At 40.1% G+C, this 17,693-nt stretch overlaps 2 protein-coding genes across 2 annotated transcripts in view; one reads left to right on the forward strand and one right to left on the reverse strand.

Annotated features, from left to right (window-relative positions):
* On the forward strand, positions 1–13,513 carry cbc (crowded by cid). Its single transcript, XM_034978258.2, has 9 exons — positions 1–219; positions 326–487; positions 742–961; positions 2,239–2,409; positions 9,552–9,640; positions 9,954–10,055; positions 10,381–10,512; positions 10,841–11,022; positions 12,121–13,513. Exons 1-9 carry the CDS (start codon positions 127–129, stop codon positions 12,230–12,232), a joined length of 1,263 nt encoding a protein of 420 aa, XP_034834149.1. The 5' UTR covers positions 1–126; the 3' UTR covers positions 12,233–13,513.
* Positions 13,485–17,693, reverse strand: part of AlaRS-m (alanine--tRNA ligase, mitochondrial) — a 19,381-nt gene continuing 15,172 nt past the window's right edge. The window contains 2 exon segments of the mRNA XM_034978248.2: positions 13,485–14,364; positions 17,265–17,393. Coding sequence (XP_034834139.1) covers positions 14,242–14,364; positions 17,265–17,393 — 252 coding nt within the window. The 3' untranslated portion in view covers positions 13,485–14,241.

Consider the following 17,693-nt stretch of genomic DNA (forward strand, 5'->3'; position numbering starts at 1 on the left):
ACACAAAACACACAAAACCACCACAAAACATCTTGCATCTGTAGAAAAAGTAAAAATTTGTTAAAAGTATTTTTCTTGAATTTTTAATGAACGAAGTTTCCATATAATAATAATATAACAATCACAATGACTGAAGTGCAGTTGCAAGAATTCAAATTGGAGCCTGACTCCGAACTTCGTTTCGAAGTCGAATCCAGAAACGAAAAGGTTGTTTTGGAGGTAAGAAATCAACCAAGAATATCGAATTATTGAGTTAATTTACATCAAAATGTGTGAAATATACTAAATATTCGACTATTGAAGTAAATATGGAATATTTTTATAGGTTAAGAGTGGGTACGCGGAGTTATTTGGCACCGAACTGGTCAAAGGAAAACCTTATGAGTTTCACACTGGTGCCAAGGTGGCCGTTTTCACGTGGCACGGCTGCACGGTGGAGCTGCGAGGACGCACGGAAGTTAGCTATATCGCTAAAGAAACACCAATGGTAATTAATATTTTTATCCACATTAAAATCTACTAATATGTATTATAACGTGAACGTAGCGAAACAAGACAGGGCTATATCTCTTACATAAGTCTGTCTCGTTTTAACTCAATCTTAAGTCTGAGCAAAGTCAAAGTGCACTCCATAGATTTCAGCCTCAGTCTAAGGTGAAAGCTGGCTAACATGGAAGTGTCATTTATGGCATGTTTTTAGACTTTATTAAAGCTTTTAAGATTGACTGTAATAAATTTTAGGTAGTATATCTCAATGTACATGCAGCATTGGAACAACAGAGGGTCGCAGCGGAGCAGGAGAACACCAGAGGGCCTGTGACCATGGTGGTGGGCCCTGGCGACGTCGGCAAGTCCACCCTGGTCAGGATCCTGCTCAACTATGCTGTGAGGATGGCCAGACGCCCAATATTTGTGGATTTGGATGTTGGCCAAGGGAATATCAGTGTACCAGGCACTGTTGGTGAGTTTTATTTATCACTAGATGATGTCCACAACTTGACTGCTTGCAATTAGGTTTTTCAATCTCGCAGGAACTCTTTTATTTTCTGCTTGCTTTCACATTTATTACATTAGTATGGATCTCCCAAAGATTTGGGCTGGTTATCACATTTTTTTAAAATTGGTTGTGGAAATTTAAGGGGTCCAGAAAAATGTATGGTGAGTAGGGTCCTACTGTCATTGCAAGGCAGATGATCGGTCTTTTATAGAAACCCAAGAATGAAATCCTGACCCATATTATAATCCCGACCTTTTTATAAATGCGAGAGTGTGTTTGTTTGTCATGATCGATGTGATTTTTTGTCGTGATATAGTTAAAGACCTGTTAGGCTAACATGTGCACCACGAGAAAATTTTGTCTACGCATTTACTCGTCTTATTTGTATGAAGAAACACGAGATAATGCTTAGACAAAATTTTCTCGCGGGGCGCATGTTAGGCCCTCTGGAGAGTGACATAAGCTACTTTTATCCCGGAAAATCCAAGAGTTCACGCGGGATTTTTAAAAAACATATTCCGCACGGTCGAAGTCGCGGGAATCAGCTAGTTAATATATATTTTTAGGTTAAACACTAGTTTAACCTAAACTAAAACTAATTTGGTTTCAAAAATCAATCATTAACTATAATGAAAACCTGGAGGAAGAGATCGCTTTAGGGATAAGGCCGCCTTTGCATGCTACATCTATTAGAATAAGATCCTGTATTGTGTTTTTTCAATGTTTACTTTGTATTGTGTGCAATAAAGTGTCAATAAATAAATAAATGATTGATTTTTGAAACCAAATTAGTTTTATTTTATGTAAACATTTGTAAGATAGCATTCCATTTGACACACAATTATTAGAATTAATAGATTAGCAACACACTGGTACTGATTCTGAGCACAACCTAATTTTAGAGTATTTGCATGTTCTTCTTACTAATGTAATATGAAAAGGACAGACACAGTTTGACAGTTTTTAATTTAATTTTTAGATGTTAAAACCCGTGATTTTAGTGTGCAGTCGCGAACCTACTGTTTAAAGTTGTATTGTGCACTAAAATTTAGAGTCTTTAAGTGTGAAAGTCATGCGCCGTTCCTTTTTTAGCATTGTTAAAAAGAAAATAATGCAGATACTCTAAATTTAGTTTAGAGCAAGACAACGGAATCGGTGCCACTGAGTGTTGTATTTTTGTGACCAAAACTAGCCAACCACAGTGGGCCCATCATAATAAATTAGTTAAATATATTTTCCAGGGGCATTGCTAGTAGAGCGGCCTGCGTCTATAGAGGAAGGCTTCAGTCAGCAGGCGCCGCTGGTGTACCACTTTGGACACAAGACCCCTGGGGAAAACCTGGAGCTCTACAATACTATAGTTTCACGACTAGCTGAAGTCATTGCGGAGCGCTGCGAAAATAATAAGAAAGGTATACAAATAACACATCACACATCACAATATGACTAAGACCCATCTGTAAACCAAAATAAGCAATAAATAATTTGATTGATTGATTGATTGAATAATGTACCCCAAAATAAATATAATTAAGTTTAATTGTAGATCATAAACATTTTGTATTTTTGTATTAGAATAGGGCTAATGTCTTAACATTATGGGGTATAGGTATCCGGGGTAAATGTAAACAGGGGTTAATGTAAACACATCATAATTGTAATAATTGTTTAGTAAATGTATAAGATTGTTTAGAGTACACTGTCACATTAAGACTCCCTGTAAGGACAGTGTACGTTATGTATGTATGTATGTATGTATATACTTTATTGCACCACAGAAACACAAATGACAGGTTACAAAAAGAAATCTTAATAAGTAGGTACAAAAAGGCGGTCTTATCGCTAAATAGCGATCTCTTCCAGACAACCTTAACGCTAGGGAAAAAACGAACAAATGGACAATGGGAGGTGGTGTAAAATAAACCTAAATACCAATAGCTAAATAAACTAAACCATATAATAAGAATATAAAATACATATTGTTAATACACTAATACATACAAATAAAGTATAATAGACATACATAAGACTACATAGATATATATACACATATAGATTTAAATAATAAACTATGCCGTTACTGATGATAGCAAAGAGATAGGTAATGATCTTTGACGTCAATTTTAAATTTGTTAAGGGATTCAGCACGATGGATTTGCGAGGGAAGCTCGTTCCATAAACAGATAGCAGTGACCGTGAAGGAATTCTTAAAGTATTTTGTCCGATGTGTAGGTGGCGCTAGAATGAGTTTTCCCGCTGATCGTAAAACTCTATCTGGTCTGTCATGGCCTAGAAATTTGAAATTTTCTTTTAAATAACTTGGAGTCATTGGATTGAACAATACACAGTACAGAAGAGAAACAATGTGCAGATTCCGGCGAAAGCGAATGGGTAACCATTTGAGCTTTGAACGAAATTCGGAGACATGGTCATATTTGCGCAAGCCAAATATAAACCTAATAGCAAGGTTTTGAATTCGCTCAAGTTTATTAAGTTGGTCCTCGGTTAAATCAATGTAGCTTGCGTCTGCATAATCGAGAATAGAGAGCAGTAAAGATTGAGCTAACATAATCTTAGTAGGAATGGGAAGCAAAGAACGTAGGCGCCTGAGAGAACCCATGGCAGCAAAGGTCTTTCTACTGAGTTCCTTTAATTGATGAGACCACGAGAGAGTAGTGTCCAAGTAGACACCGAGATTTTTCACAGTAGCACTATAAGGTATAACAACACCATTTAATGTAAGTATTGGTAGATTATCCCAATCAACCCTCGAAATCAAGCCAGCACCACCAATAATAATAGCCTGGGATTTACAAGGATTCACTTTTAAACCATAACTCTTACTCCATTCACTGACAGCCGCCAGGTCCCTATTAATAGTACAAATAGCAGAGGGCAAGTCTTCGAGAGTTGACTGAGTGTACACTTGGAGATCGTCTGCGTACATGTGATAGAGAGAAGTAATGATTTGGGAAATTGAATTAATGAAGATAGCAAAGAGTAAAGGAGACAACACGCCACCTTGAGGAACCCCAGCACGCAATTCGCACCAAGATGAAAACATACCTTCGATGCGAATACGCTGCCGCCGCCCACTGAGGTAACTCTGAAACCAACCAACCACTGATGGAGATATGTTAATGGAACGTAACAGACTCAGCAAGATGTCAAAATCGACGGAATTAAATGCATTGCTAAAATCCAGCAATACCAACACAGTGAGCTGTTTATTATCCATGCCCCGTCGAATGTCGTCGGTGACTTTTACTAGCGCTGTAGTCGTACTATGGCCCGACCGGAAACCAGACTGAAGGGGATTTAGAAGGCAATTTCTGTTTAGGAATAGGTACAATTGGTGGAAAACTAGCTTCTCAAGAACTTTAGATAGAAATGGGAGAATTGAAATAGGGCGAAATTCAGAAAAATGTGAGGCATGAGCCTTTTTTGGGAGAGGAATAATTTGAGCACTTTTCCAAGCTTCAGGAAATTTAGACGTTGAGATAGATACATTTAAAATATGTGTTAGAACAGGAATAACAACGTCAAGGATAGGTAAGATCATATTACGACTAACGCTATCATCACCCACGGCATTAGACGAGACTGATAATATGTTCTTTTTAACATCACATTCAGTGAAAGGATTGAAATTAAACGGTTGATAATCAGGAGCTGGCATAGATGAAAGAATACTCAGAGTGCGATCCTTATCTGAGTTATCGATTGTACTAGCTGAAGTAAAATGTTTATTAAGGAGATCAATATCAATATTCTGATGAGGCGAACTAGGGGATGCTTTACCAACTCCAAGAGATTCTAGAAATTTCCAAACTTTGGCAGGGTCGCCGTTTTCGACAGATTTGTGAATGTGGCGTCGTTGTGCGTCTCTACACGATGTATTGCAGCGATTCCGAGCTTTATTATAATTCCGCTGATTTTTATCAGACTTTTCGGCCTTAAGTTTACTTTTCGCAAAGCCTTTATTCATAATAAGTTTTTTGAGATCATCTGTTAGCCAAGGTGCTGGTAAATGTTTGATTTTTATAGGCTTAACCGGAGCATGAACGTCGTAAAGCTGAATGAGAAAGGAGTTAAATAATTCGACTTTCATGTCAACCGTAGCAGCGTTAATAACAGCAGACCAGTCCAAAAGGCGAGCATCTTCAACAAGACGTTCTTTGTCCATTCCACTAAAACTACGTTGCAGAAGGATTCTCGATTTTGCTTTTGGTGGACGGACTTTATATGAAAGAAATAAAAGATCATGGTGAGAAAAAACATCAGCCTCGTGCTGGCCATGCTTCAGAACGAATTCAGGTGAGGAAACAATAATTAAGTCAAGCAAAGATGGGACACAATCGGGTTTATTATGAGTAGCAAGGAGCGGCAATATATGTAGATTACACGCATCGGTAACCGACTGTAACTTTTTACACCGATTGTCGCCTTTGAGTAAACAAGTGTTGAAGTCACCCATTACAATGGTATGACTATATGACGGGGTCAAATTTTCAAGTAAACGTTCAAAGGCAGAGAAATAATCAATGTGTAGAGATGGACTATAACAAACGCCAAGAAGAATTTTAGTATGGGACAGTGTAACTTCAATGAATAAATGTTCGGCCGCATTAGAGGGAGGAGGCTGAGTGGACGAACTCACGACCGCAAAGGGAATGTAAGATCGAAGGTAAATCGCCACCCCTCCACCCCCCCTTTTTTTTTTTTTTTTTTTTTTTTTTTTTCGCTGGGAAATGCTTTTACGCATCCTCCCCGGAAGAAACGCAGCTGAACCACGCTTCTTCCGGGGAGGTATGTGGGACTCACTGTAACCCAGAATACCCACTAAAACCCAGCGGACCCGTCAGCGCCATGATGAGGCGGCACAGGAACGCAGTTTGCATACTACTATGCCGTCTCAGCGGTACAGATGCCTCACAGGGCTTCCCTACAGGATGCCCCTGCCTTCCTCCTCGGGTTTACGGCCCGAGGTAGTGAGCATATCGGCGCCTCCTTTGCCCTTGGCGTTTACGGCGTATGGGATGAGCGTTGGGATCCAGCTCTCTTTCTCGTTCAGCCGCCTCCTTTAATGCGAGCACTTGCTCGCAGAAAGACACTACTGCCGTCCAACAAGTCTCGCTTGTGATCATTGCGCTTATCACGCTTGGGAGCGATAGATCAGTGCCCAAGGTGAACGACAATAGATGCCTCTGCGGCGCCCAGGCTGCGCATTCCATCAGGGTGTGCTGTGCCGTATCGGATGGAGCACCGCATTCGTGACAGGCTGGGGTCACTTCCCGCCTCGCAATCTGGTGCAGGTACTCACCGAAACAGCCATGTCCTGTAAGTACCTGCACCAGTCGATAAGTTAAGGTCCCGTGACGTCTTTTCAGCCAGCGCTCTAGTTGAGGCTGTATTGCTTCGACAGTCAGTGTGCCCGCAATAGGGTTTTGCAAGTCCTCCTTCCATCTGCTGATCAGGACCGTGTGTGCAGTGGCTCTCATGCTTTGAACCTCCTCCGCACTTGGCCACTCACCCCGAGCCCTCAGTCCAGCTCGGTATCGGTACACCTCCGCTTGCACCTCAGCTTGTAGTTCCCACGGTGGGTCACCCGAGAGCAGCGTAGCAGCGGTCCATGACACTGTACGGTACCCCCGGATATTGCGCACAGCTATTATTCTCTGCGGTCTACGCAAAAGGATCTTATTTTGCGGAGTCAAGGCGTGGGCCCACACAGGCGCCCCATACAGTGCCATACTCCTCACAATTCCCGCGTACAGCCGTCTGCAGTTAGACCCAGGTCCTCCAATGTTTGGCAGCAGTCTACCGAGGGCTGCGGCGGCGTTAATAAGCCTGGGACTGAGCTGCCTAAAATGCGCTCCGAAGCCCCATCGTCCGTCCAAGGTAAGGCCCAAGTATTTCATACAGGCCTTAACCTCCACGACTGTGCCCTGGACGGTAATTTGTGCACCCCGGGGTGGACCTCTGCGTGGGCCGTGGAATAGGAGAGCCTCTGTTTTGGTGATTGAGACCTTCAGGCCCAGCATCCTGATCCTGTCCACCACCATGGACGTGCCAACTTCGGCAAGGCGAGCCGCTGCCTCGTAATTCTCCCCACGGGCAGTGACCAGGGTGTCGTCAGCGTAGCACAGCACCCTCATCCCTGGAAGCAGTGGACCCCGCAGGAGCCAATCGAAACCAACGTTCCAGAGCGCCGGCCCCAGTACCGAGCCCTGCGGGACTCCACTGCCTACGCGGTGCCGGTACAGTCGTCCATCGCTACCTTCCCACATGACATCCCTCTCTTGAAGGTACGCCTCCAACAGTCTCCTGAGATAGTGTGGCACTTCATGATACCGAAGCGCCTCTCGTAACGTCTCAAAGGGGAGACTATTGAAAGCGTTGGCGACGTCGAGAGAAACCGCAAGGACCACATGCCCTCTCTCTGCCGCCTCCGTGGTTAGGCTCTTCAGGGCATCTAGAGCATCTAAAGTAGAACGGCCCGCCCTGAAACCATACTGCACCTCGGATAGACCTGGTCCCACCGTTTCAAGATGCGAAATGAGACGTGCGGCAAGGATCCTCTCGAAAAGCTTGCCCGTCTCACTAAGCAACACAATCGGTCTATATGCCGCAGGGGAATCTACCGGGCGGCCTTCTTTCCGCAGTAGGCACAGCTTTCCATCCTTCCATGACTTCGGGAACTGTCCGGAGCGCAAGCACTTGTCAAACAGTTCCCGAAGCCACTCCGCCAGATATTCCAGTGCTATGTGGACCACCTTACCCGGGACACCATCAGGCCCCGGTGCCGTCTTTTTAGTCCGCAGAGGTTCGCGGGCAAGGTCCATCTCCTCCTCCGTGACAAGAGGAATGTCCCTGTCACTTGATTCGCTTCTAGACGGAGGAGCCATCACTGGAACCCCTCCACCCCCCCTGCCAATACGGTCGTTGCGTATAAGAACGAACCCTGGTAAAGAGTAAGAAGTGGAGGGTAAGCAGGGCTTTAGCCAAGATTCAGAGACAAGAATGGCGTGAATGTTACGAGATTCAAAAGACGCAAGCATTTCAGAGTAGTGAGCCGGAATGCTTTGTGCATTCAAGTGAATGACATTGAAATTTTTCAGAGAATCTGAGAAGTACGAAGTAAGGGCATCATTAAGTGGAATAGAAGATATTGTACTGTGAAAGCTAACCTCACTAGATGAATCGATAACTGACGGCAAAGAATAGAAATCACCAGAATCATCAGAAGTAATACTTATATTATCTAACGACATAAATTATAAATAAAAATAAAATAAATAAATAAAATAAATAAAAGAATAAAAACAAAAACCAAATATCAAAATTAAAACAAATACATACAAAGGTCCCTAACCCGCCAGTAGTCTGAAAGAGATTTACATAAGTATAGAAGTTAAGTATAAAAATTAATCAACAGAAATATCAGAATAAAAAAGGACAAAAAAAAAAAAAAAATTTAATTATTTACAAACATTGATTAAAATTATCGTACGGTCTAGGTAATTTAAATCAAAACAAGCCAAAAAAAGAAAAAAGAAAAATTAAACTAAAATCACATTACAAATAAGTATCTGTTATAAATAACGTTACACTACCGGAACGTATGAGAGTTTTTAAGTGACGTTACCGACTATAGATACCACTTTCCGAACGCTATTGCTATGTCAAAGTCAAGCCGTGAATCCGTCAATGTCTGTACGTCACTGTCAGGTGTCAATCACAGAGTTGAAAATCATAATACATATTACAATCTGTAAATACGAATAATAAATTTAGAAACCGGGCTAACAAATCAGTATTTTAAGATTATGATAAAATAAACCTTTGAGCTTAGTAATTAGTACAGAAAAAAAATATATATACAGATACGCTTAGATCGACATACATGTGACATGTTAGATGTACACAGCTAGCGAGCAAATAGAATTCATTTTTTAACAACTCTCTTGGAACGCATTTGAATAGGCCTGGTATCCATTGCCGCACTTGCGACTACTGCTGCAGCAGACGAGGCCTGCGTCACCACTTCAGTACTCGGAATAGCATCCAAATCACGTCTAGAGCCGATGCGGTGCCGCGTCTGGTCAGGTCCTAATACCAGGATGGTGCCATCCTTTGTCCAGCACCTGGGGACCCCGAAGCGTTGGCGTGCCGCTTGAAATAAGGCATGCCGACTTTTGGTCAGGAATTCTGACAATGTGATTCCGGAGCCTTTAAGATGTTTCTTCGCAAGCCATACCTTATCTTTCACAGAGAAGTCCTTGAATTTTACTAGTATAGCCCGGGGCTTGTCACCACTAGGCTGACCCAGCCGATGGGACCGGCTAATGGCCTCAGAAGAGATACCGGAAACTCCCAAGCGGTCAGACAATACCTTGACAATGCAAGCAGATGTGTCTTCCTTCTTCTCCTCCGCTACGCCGTTATGATAAAATAAAGTGTATATTTTTTGCTTTACTTAATAAAATCATTTAAATTAAAAGTGAAAATCTCTAAGAGTAATTTTGATGCATGTTAGTGTAATGTTTTCCAGCATCAACATCAGGTGTAATAATCAACACGTGTGGTTGGGTGAAAGGCGCCGGGTACAAAGTTTTAACGCATGCTGCACAAGCGTTTGAAGTAAGTTATTTTTTCATCATCGTAAGTAACAGGTTTGATTCCCCTCCTACCCACTTGATTTTTGTGCATCACTTGCCTTTACACAAGTTTAAGACTTCTAAAAAAGCATATTATACAATTCAATATTATGTAAATGATAAAAAAGCGTGGATTTGACTCGCTCCTGCAATGTGCGGAGCTACAATCGCTTATAAAATATTACGGCGTTATATTGTTGTAAATGACCGCCGAGTTTCTTGCTGGTTTTGACGATCCAAAAGCACTTGTAAAAGTTTATTTGAATAAAAATGTAAGTGTCCTAATCTATTTTCAGGTGGATGTGATATTAGTGTTAGACAATGAAAGACTGTACAATGAACTGAAGAGGGACATGCCAAAGTTTGTCAAAGTTGTATATCTGCCTAAAAGTGGAGGGGTAAGAATTTTTTTTTAGAATGTCTAGGTATCTCTAATACATACTAGGATCTTCTTTATTTGTTTATTATATAACTAGCTTATGCTCGCGACTTCGTCCGCGTGGACTGTAAAAACTTCAAACCCCTATTTTAAACCCCCCCCCCCCCCCAGGTGTTGAATTTTGAAAGATCATTTCTTAGCGGATGTCTACGTAATCTGCATGCCAAATTTCGACTTGATCCGTCCAGTGGTTTGAGCTGTGCGTTGATAGATCAGTCAGTTAGTCAGCTTAGTCAGCTTTTTTCATTTTATATATAAAATATATAGATATGAACGTTTCGTAGGTGGTAGAAAGATCGTCAAGTCAGCGCGCGGAAGCTCGGGACGCGCGAATCAGAGAATACTTCTACGGGAAGCGAACCCCCTACTATCCACACTCGTTTGACGTTAAGTTTTCCGATTTGAAAATTTATAAGGTAAGAAATAAGAATATTTTGTGTTTGAAATAAAAGCTGAACAAATTGCATCCAAATTGGTTCAGCTGTTGAGTTGAAGTGGTAACAGACAGATAGACACACTTTCCCTTTTATAATATTACCCTTCTCATTCTGCGAGGAGACTCGTGCTCAGTACTGGGCCGGCCATAGGTTAATCATGATGATGATGGTGGTGATGAATATAAGTTTGGATTAATTAAAAAAACCATTCCTAAATTGACACAGACAGATAAGTTCTCATATGTGGTTTACCCCACTTATCATGTCAACTTTACCCACATCCTACAAATATTTTCTTTCCCTATAGGTGGGAGCGCCGTCGTTACCAGACTCATGCATGCCACTAGGCATGCGGGCAGAAGATGCGCTCACGAAGCTAGTGAATGTGTGGCCTTCAGCTGCCCTAGCCCATCGGGTGCTCTCTGTATCATTCGCGGGCGGCCCTGATGATCACGTGCTACATTGTAACCTCGCCGGGTTTGTCTGTGTGTAAGTAGCATCAATCGTGAGCTAGATGTGATGTGAAGTTGCGCTGACCAAGCTAGTGACAATATTAACATCATGTGAAAGTTGCCCACATGTTGTGTCAACCATTACCTTGTTTATCACATCAACATTACCTCTCTTATCATGTCAACATTACCCCGCTTATCATGTCTACATTACCCCGTTTATCATGTCATAATCGCTTATCATGTCAACACTCCCACTTATTATGTCAACATTACACCACTTATCGTCAGCATTACCCCCACTTATGTCAACATTACCCCGCTCATAATGTCAACTTTTCACCACTTATTAGAATAAAGAATTTTACTATGGCGAAAATTAATTTTCAAACCTATATAATTTGTCGATAAGTTAGTTAGAAACGGTGTAATTTGTCAAAAAAGGTCACACCATTTCTGACAAATAACAACTTTGCGAAGTAACATAATACAGTATTTGACAACTAGTCAAATCTGCGGCCCTACCGCGGTTGTTTGACAGCTACAATGTCACGATCGCAATCATCTCTGATTGGTTAATGCTCGCTCACTATTGGCCACAATGCATTGTTGCAACAAGAATCGCACAAATTCAGCCAATCAGAACAATTGAGATTGTAATAATGATTGATGCAGGTTTTAGACAATCGCCCTACTGCTGCGCGATTGCGGGAGAATGACAGCTACAAAGTCACGATCGCAATCACCTCTGATTGGTTGACGCTCGCTCTCTATTGGCTACAATGCATTGTTGCAACAAGAATCGCACAAATTCAGCCAACCACAACAATTGAGATTGTAATAATGATTGATGCAGGCTTCCTGCAATCGAGATGCAGTAACTTTTATCAAACGTCAAAACGCGCACTTGCGATATTCTATGAAATACTGGAATGTGACGTCACATCATAATGACGTACATACTTTTTTAGTTTAATCGATAATTTAAAATGGTTATTACACTTAAAACTAACAAAAGACGTCGATTTTACGTATTTTGGAAGACCCTTTATTTAATAACCACTGAGAAATAATTTATTTTTGATGTAGTCAAATACCCAATTATCGACAGTTCAATTCCTATTTTTGGTTTCAGAACGGCAGTGGACATGGAGCGACAAACTCTGACCATCTTGTCGCCGCAGCCACGACCTCTCCCCAACACCGTTCTACTACTTTCCGACCTACAGTATATGGACAACCACTAGCGAATTTACTCATATTGAATAAGTCACGGGTTCCATTCCAGGATGAGTCAATTTTGAAAATTATACACTACTTTTTTAAATTAACTACCGGAATTTTTTAAGGACGAAAGGTTTTACAATGAACCGAAAGCTTAATTTGCTACAATCCGCTGAAACAGGTCGAATCTGTATGGTGCAACATGCAGCATGCGAAATGCACCGCCCGCCCTCCTACTGCTAAATATGCAGGAAGAAGCAGCCACAAGGCAAGCAATACGCAGCACCACACAAATCCCAAACACACCCGACGCACGTTTCGCCCCGACACCGGAGCATCCTCAGGAGACCTTACAATGCACGATTGCAAATCGTTTTTGCAATCGTGCATTGTAAGGTCTACATCAGCCGCGACAGGACTGTGACAGCACTGTTGCGGCAGCACTGCGGCGTGCAGCGTGGTTCGGAATCATACCTTTAGTGGTGTATAATTATTTTAAATTGACTCTTGTTGTATAAGCATTTGTGGCGATAAATGGTCCTTATATAAAAGTCTGATTCGATCTAGATTTCCTGATAACGCCGAACACTATAGTTTTGCATGTAAGAAATACACGCTTTGATTCAGTTGTAATTTTTTATGGTTCTGTATCCAGAGAAAAAAGGAACCCTTATAGGATCACTTTGTTGTCCGTCTGTCAAGACCATTCAAGCACTAGCAAAGTGAAGTCTCAGTTTGATCCTGAATCGTCGATATGTCAGATATTAGGATATGGGTGACGTGAAACCGACAAAAAAAGAAAACCCAGTTTTGTTACAAGGTACCTAACCGTCGTGAACTGTGCCTTTAGAGTATCTCCCGTTAACCTAGAATCATGTTTGGCGGGTTGCAATGTCTTATAGCACAAGTAAAGAGAAAAATCCGAAAACCGTGAATTTGTAGTAACATCACAAAAAAAAATTCTTGATGATACAGAACCCTTTATGTACGAGTGCGACTCGCACTTGACCAGTTTTTATTTTCCTTGAAGTGTATGTAAATATCACGAAGATTATAGAGTCGAATGTTGAGTCAATTTAACAAGCGACCTTTTTAATTTGACTGATGCAGGTTATATATAAAAAGATTTTTTAACCTAATTTCTGTTTTTAGATTGTTGTATGAATTGTCCTCTATTCTGACCACTGTGTGTTTGTCAAAGCGTCGCTATCTCTTCAACGTAAAGGTTAAGCGATACAAATGTAAATATTGCGTATTTTTTGTAAATAAAACGAGTTTGTTATAAAAATTAAATTGTTTTATTCAAATTAACATAAACGACTAGAAAAATAATTTACATCATACAATTCGTAACACGCAATTTGATGAAATACTTATTGAATTCTTTTATAATCACTATCTAATTAAAAATAATTAGCATAAAGCTATAGGCCAGTGGCGTGCATGTCAAGAGACAAAAGCCCTGCTTACCCTAGTTGTCATAACTCGATCCTTCTTTTTATTATGACCTGCCAGTAAATAGGTTCCTACCTAAATGCTTAGAAGTCCCGCAAATTGATGATGCGCGTGTCCGCCATTTTAGTAACGTCAGCACTAGACGGAAGTTTCGAGCTGATGGTAAGTATATTTTATTTCGGCTGCCATCACAATGACGTAATTTCGATGTTAATGAGACATGGTTCCAGCGCAATAGCAATTTGCAGGACATAAGCGAGGTTTAGACTAGCAAGAACTTCTTGCAAGTTATACCGCAAGTACTTGCAGAACTGTTTACACTACGAGCAATATTGTACATGTACATACATTTGTGACTTGCGGAAGTGATTGTTTACACAGTAGAAATAACTTGCGGAAGTAAACTTCTGCAAGTTTTGTTGCTAATCTAAACCTTGCTTTATACCCTGTGCACGCCACTGCAGTAATAGGCACATTGATGCAGAGTCAAAGCCAATTGATGCTTTAAAAATTTACGTGTTCACTGCGGGGAAATAAGTAACGTGTGGTGGTCCTGGGATCTTGTTAGACTGGCGGTTCAGTTGTGCTGCCTGCTCTGCGCGTTATCCGCGTCGTGCGCGTGGCGGTAGTGCGCCTGCGCGTACTTGATGGCGACGCGCATCGCGTCCTGCACCAGCTGCTCGCAGTTGATGAGGCTCACCTGGCGTTGAGGAAAAACATGAATTGAAAATGAGTTTGTTGTGGGCTCTTCTCAGACCTGGGCGCGTTTGGAACCCTCGTAGCTTAAGTTTTAAGTTTGCGTAATAACTATCACCACTATATCATCCAAATATTTTACAAATCCAACAACTGACAATCGAAAAGAGTAATTTATTACCTATTTTGAATAAATCATTTGACTTTGACTTCGAAGTGAAAACTGCATTAGGCACGTTGGGCAGTTTCGTGAAATCGCAATCTGACTTTGCTTAGACTTAAGACAGAGTTAAAACAAGACAGAGCTATATCTCTCACATAAGTGTGTCTCGTTTTAACTCTGAGCAAAGTAAGTCAAAGTGCGCTCAATAGATCTCCACCTTAGGGTGAGAGCTATAGAGCAGACTATTACTTTGCTAAGACTTAAGACAGAGTTAAAACGAGACAGCTAAATCTCTCGCATAAGTCTGTCTTGTTTTAACTCAGTCTTAAGTCTGAACAAAGTCAAAGTGCGCTCAATAGATCTCAACCTTAGGGTGAGAGCTATAGAGCAGACTATTACTTTGCTAAGACTTAAGACAGAGTTAAAACGAGACAGCTAAATCTCTTGCATAGGTCTGTCTTGTTTTAACTCAGTCTTAAGTCTGAGCAAAGTCAAAGTCAAATGATTTATTCAAAATAGGTAATTAATAACTCTTTTTGATGGTCAGATGTTGGGTTTCTAAGATATAGTGGTGATAATTATTACGCAAACTTAAAACTAAAGCTAAGAGGGTTCCAAACGCGCCCAGGTCTGAGAAGAGCCCACAACAAACTCAGCCGGGTATTCTTTTTATTATCACCACTTTACAAAATTATTGAAACTTATTAGAACTATCACAATCTGTTAAGCAACTCATTCCCAAGCTTGCTTATCATTTAAATAATCCTTTACATTGTAATAGGATTTTTCAATTAGTTTACGTTTTATGAAAACTTTGAACTTGTTGAGAGACATCTCCAATATGTCTTCTGGAAGCTTATTATAAAAACTTATAGATTTTACTTAGCCTGGAGGTGGGCATTACAAGTTTATTTTTATTTCTAGTAGGTATTTACATTATGACAGTCACTTTTTTTCTTGAAATTATTTATGTTTTTATGGACGTGTTCAAAGTGCGCTCAATAGATCTCTACCTTAGGGTGAGAGCTATAGAGCAGACTCTTACTTTGCTATATATATTTATAATAACATAATTTTTGTAAGACAAAATATTCTTAGTTACAAGAAAATTGGTGATCTACACAATAGGCTAACTAGAAACAGAGACAAACTTGCAGCTCCTGCCTTCCGCCTCAGGAAAGTCCAAAAGTCATTTGTGGGTATTGGTATTACCTTTTATAATAAAATCCCGCAAACTATTTTGGACTTACCTTTGCACAAGTTTAAAAATCTATTAAAAATATGCTCCTGAAAAAAGCATATTACACAAATGAAGATTATCTAAATGATAAAAGAGCGTGGATTTGACCTGCAGCTCGTTCCAGCAACGCACAAGACTGCAAATACTATTTTATACATGGCATAATTTTGTACCTATATCAAATACTAGCTGATCCCCGCGGCTTCGCCCGCGTAGATTTAGGTTTTTAAAGATCCCGTATAGCCTATGTCACTCAGGAATAATGTAGCTTTCTACTGGTGAAAGAATTTTTAAAATCGGTTCAGTAGTTCTAAAGATTACCCCCTACAAACAAACTTAACGACATTACCTCTTTATATAATACTGATCCCCGCGGCTTCGCCCGCGTAGATTTAGGTTTTAAAAGATCCCGTATAGCCTATGTCACTCAGGAATAATGTAGCTTTCTACTGGTGAAAGAATTTTTAAAATCGGTTCAGTAGTTCTAAAGATTACCCCCTACAAACAAACTTAACGACATTACCTCTTTATATAATACAACGGGCCGTGCAGCAGAAATCGTAATATTTTAATTTCGCCATAACTTCAAAACCAAACGTCCAATTTTAATCATTCAAAGACCAAATATTATCTCCATAAACTGTTCTTAGTGATGAAATCATTTATTTTGATAAGGATTAATAGCATGAGTAAAATAAACGCGTTTAAATGTAGTCCAAAAAAAATTCAAGATTTTTAAATTTTTTTTTTTTTTTTTTTTTTTTTTTTTATTAACTATCAAATATTGAACATTTTACAAATACTTTTAACACAACAAAAAAACCACTAAGGTTTAGTATGTTGCTTATCATTCCGTCCATTAATCGATTTTGGGTATAGTGCTTCCATAAATAATATATACATTATGTATAGAAGAAATAAAAAAATGGTTGCTGTGCCTCACTCGACATAGATGGGTATAGTGTGTCGCGGACTTTTTTGTAGATATTTATAAGATCTACAATTAATTAGAACATTTTATGGTTCTATCTTTTATAGTTTAGGCAGCGTACGCAAAATAAGTAACTTTTCTGGTTGATTTTTTACACCTTGTGTCCGAAAAACCCAAATATCTTACGGAACCCTATTTTTTTCCAAAATAAAATATAGCCTATGTTACTCGTGGATAATGTAGCTTTCGAATGGTGAAACAATTTTTAAAATCGGTCCAGTAGTTTTTGAGCCTATTCAGTACAAACAAACAAACAAACAAACAAAGTTTTCCTCTTTATAATATTAGTGTAGATTTGAAAAGAGCAACCGCCGAGTTTCTTGCTGGTTCTTCTCGGCAGGAAAGGCATTCCGAACCAGTGGTAGATGCATCCGACTATTGCATATAAGCACTTGTAAAAGTTTATACGAATAAAAAAGATTTTCATTTCATTTTCATTTTCATTTCATATATCTCTGTCTCGTTTTAACTCAATCTTAAGTCTATAGATTTCAGCCTCAGTAGCGTTACCTTAGTATCACTCATCTCAGCGTGTGTGAGCGCGGAGCGGCCGGCGATGGGCGGCAACATGCTCGCGTGGAAGATGGGCAGTAAGCACGACAGCCACTTTTCCGCCGTGAAACTTGGTGTTACCATTTCCTAAAACAAGCACTCCGTTATAAATTACTAGTTTTGGAAACCTTTTACGAACGATTAGACTAATGTCAGGAAGTAAAGGGAGAAAAAATGTCGCCAAAGTGACTGGACTGGATAGCACCGGATTGAACCAAACCAGTCCAGTCCAGTAAAAATAGAAGCTTCGTTTCTGTCGACGTCCTCCGACGCCTGAATTTTAAAAAGTCAGGTACCTTTTTATTATTATAGTAATAGTAGTTATCAGTACTCTTATTATAAATACGAAAGTGTGTTTGTTTGTTGGTTTATTGGTTTGTCCTTCAA

The sequence above is a fragment of the Maniola hyperantus genome, chromosome 18 (genome assembly GCF_902806685.2).
Source record: "Maniola hyperantus chromosome 18, iAphHyp1.2, whole genome shotgun sequence".
Taxonomy (NCBI): domain Eukaryota; kingdom Metazoa; phylum Arthropoda; class Insecta; order Lepidoptera; family Nymphalidae; genus Maniola; species Maniola hyperantus.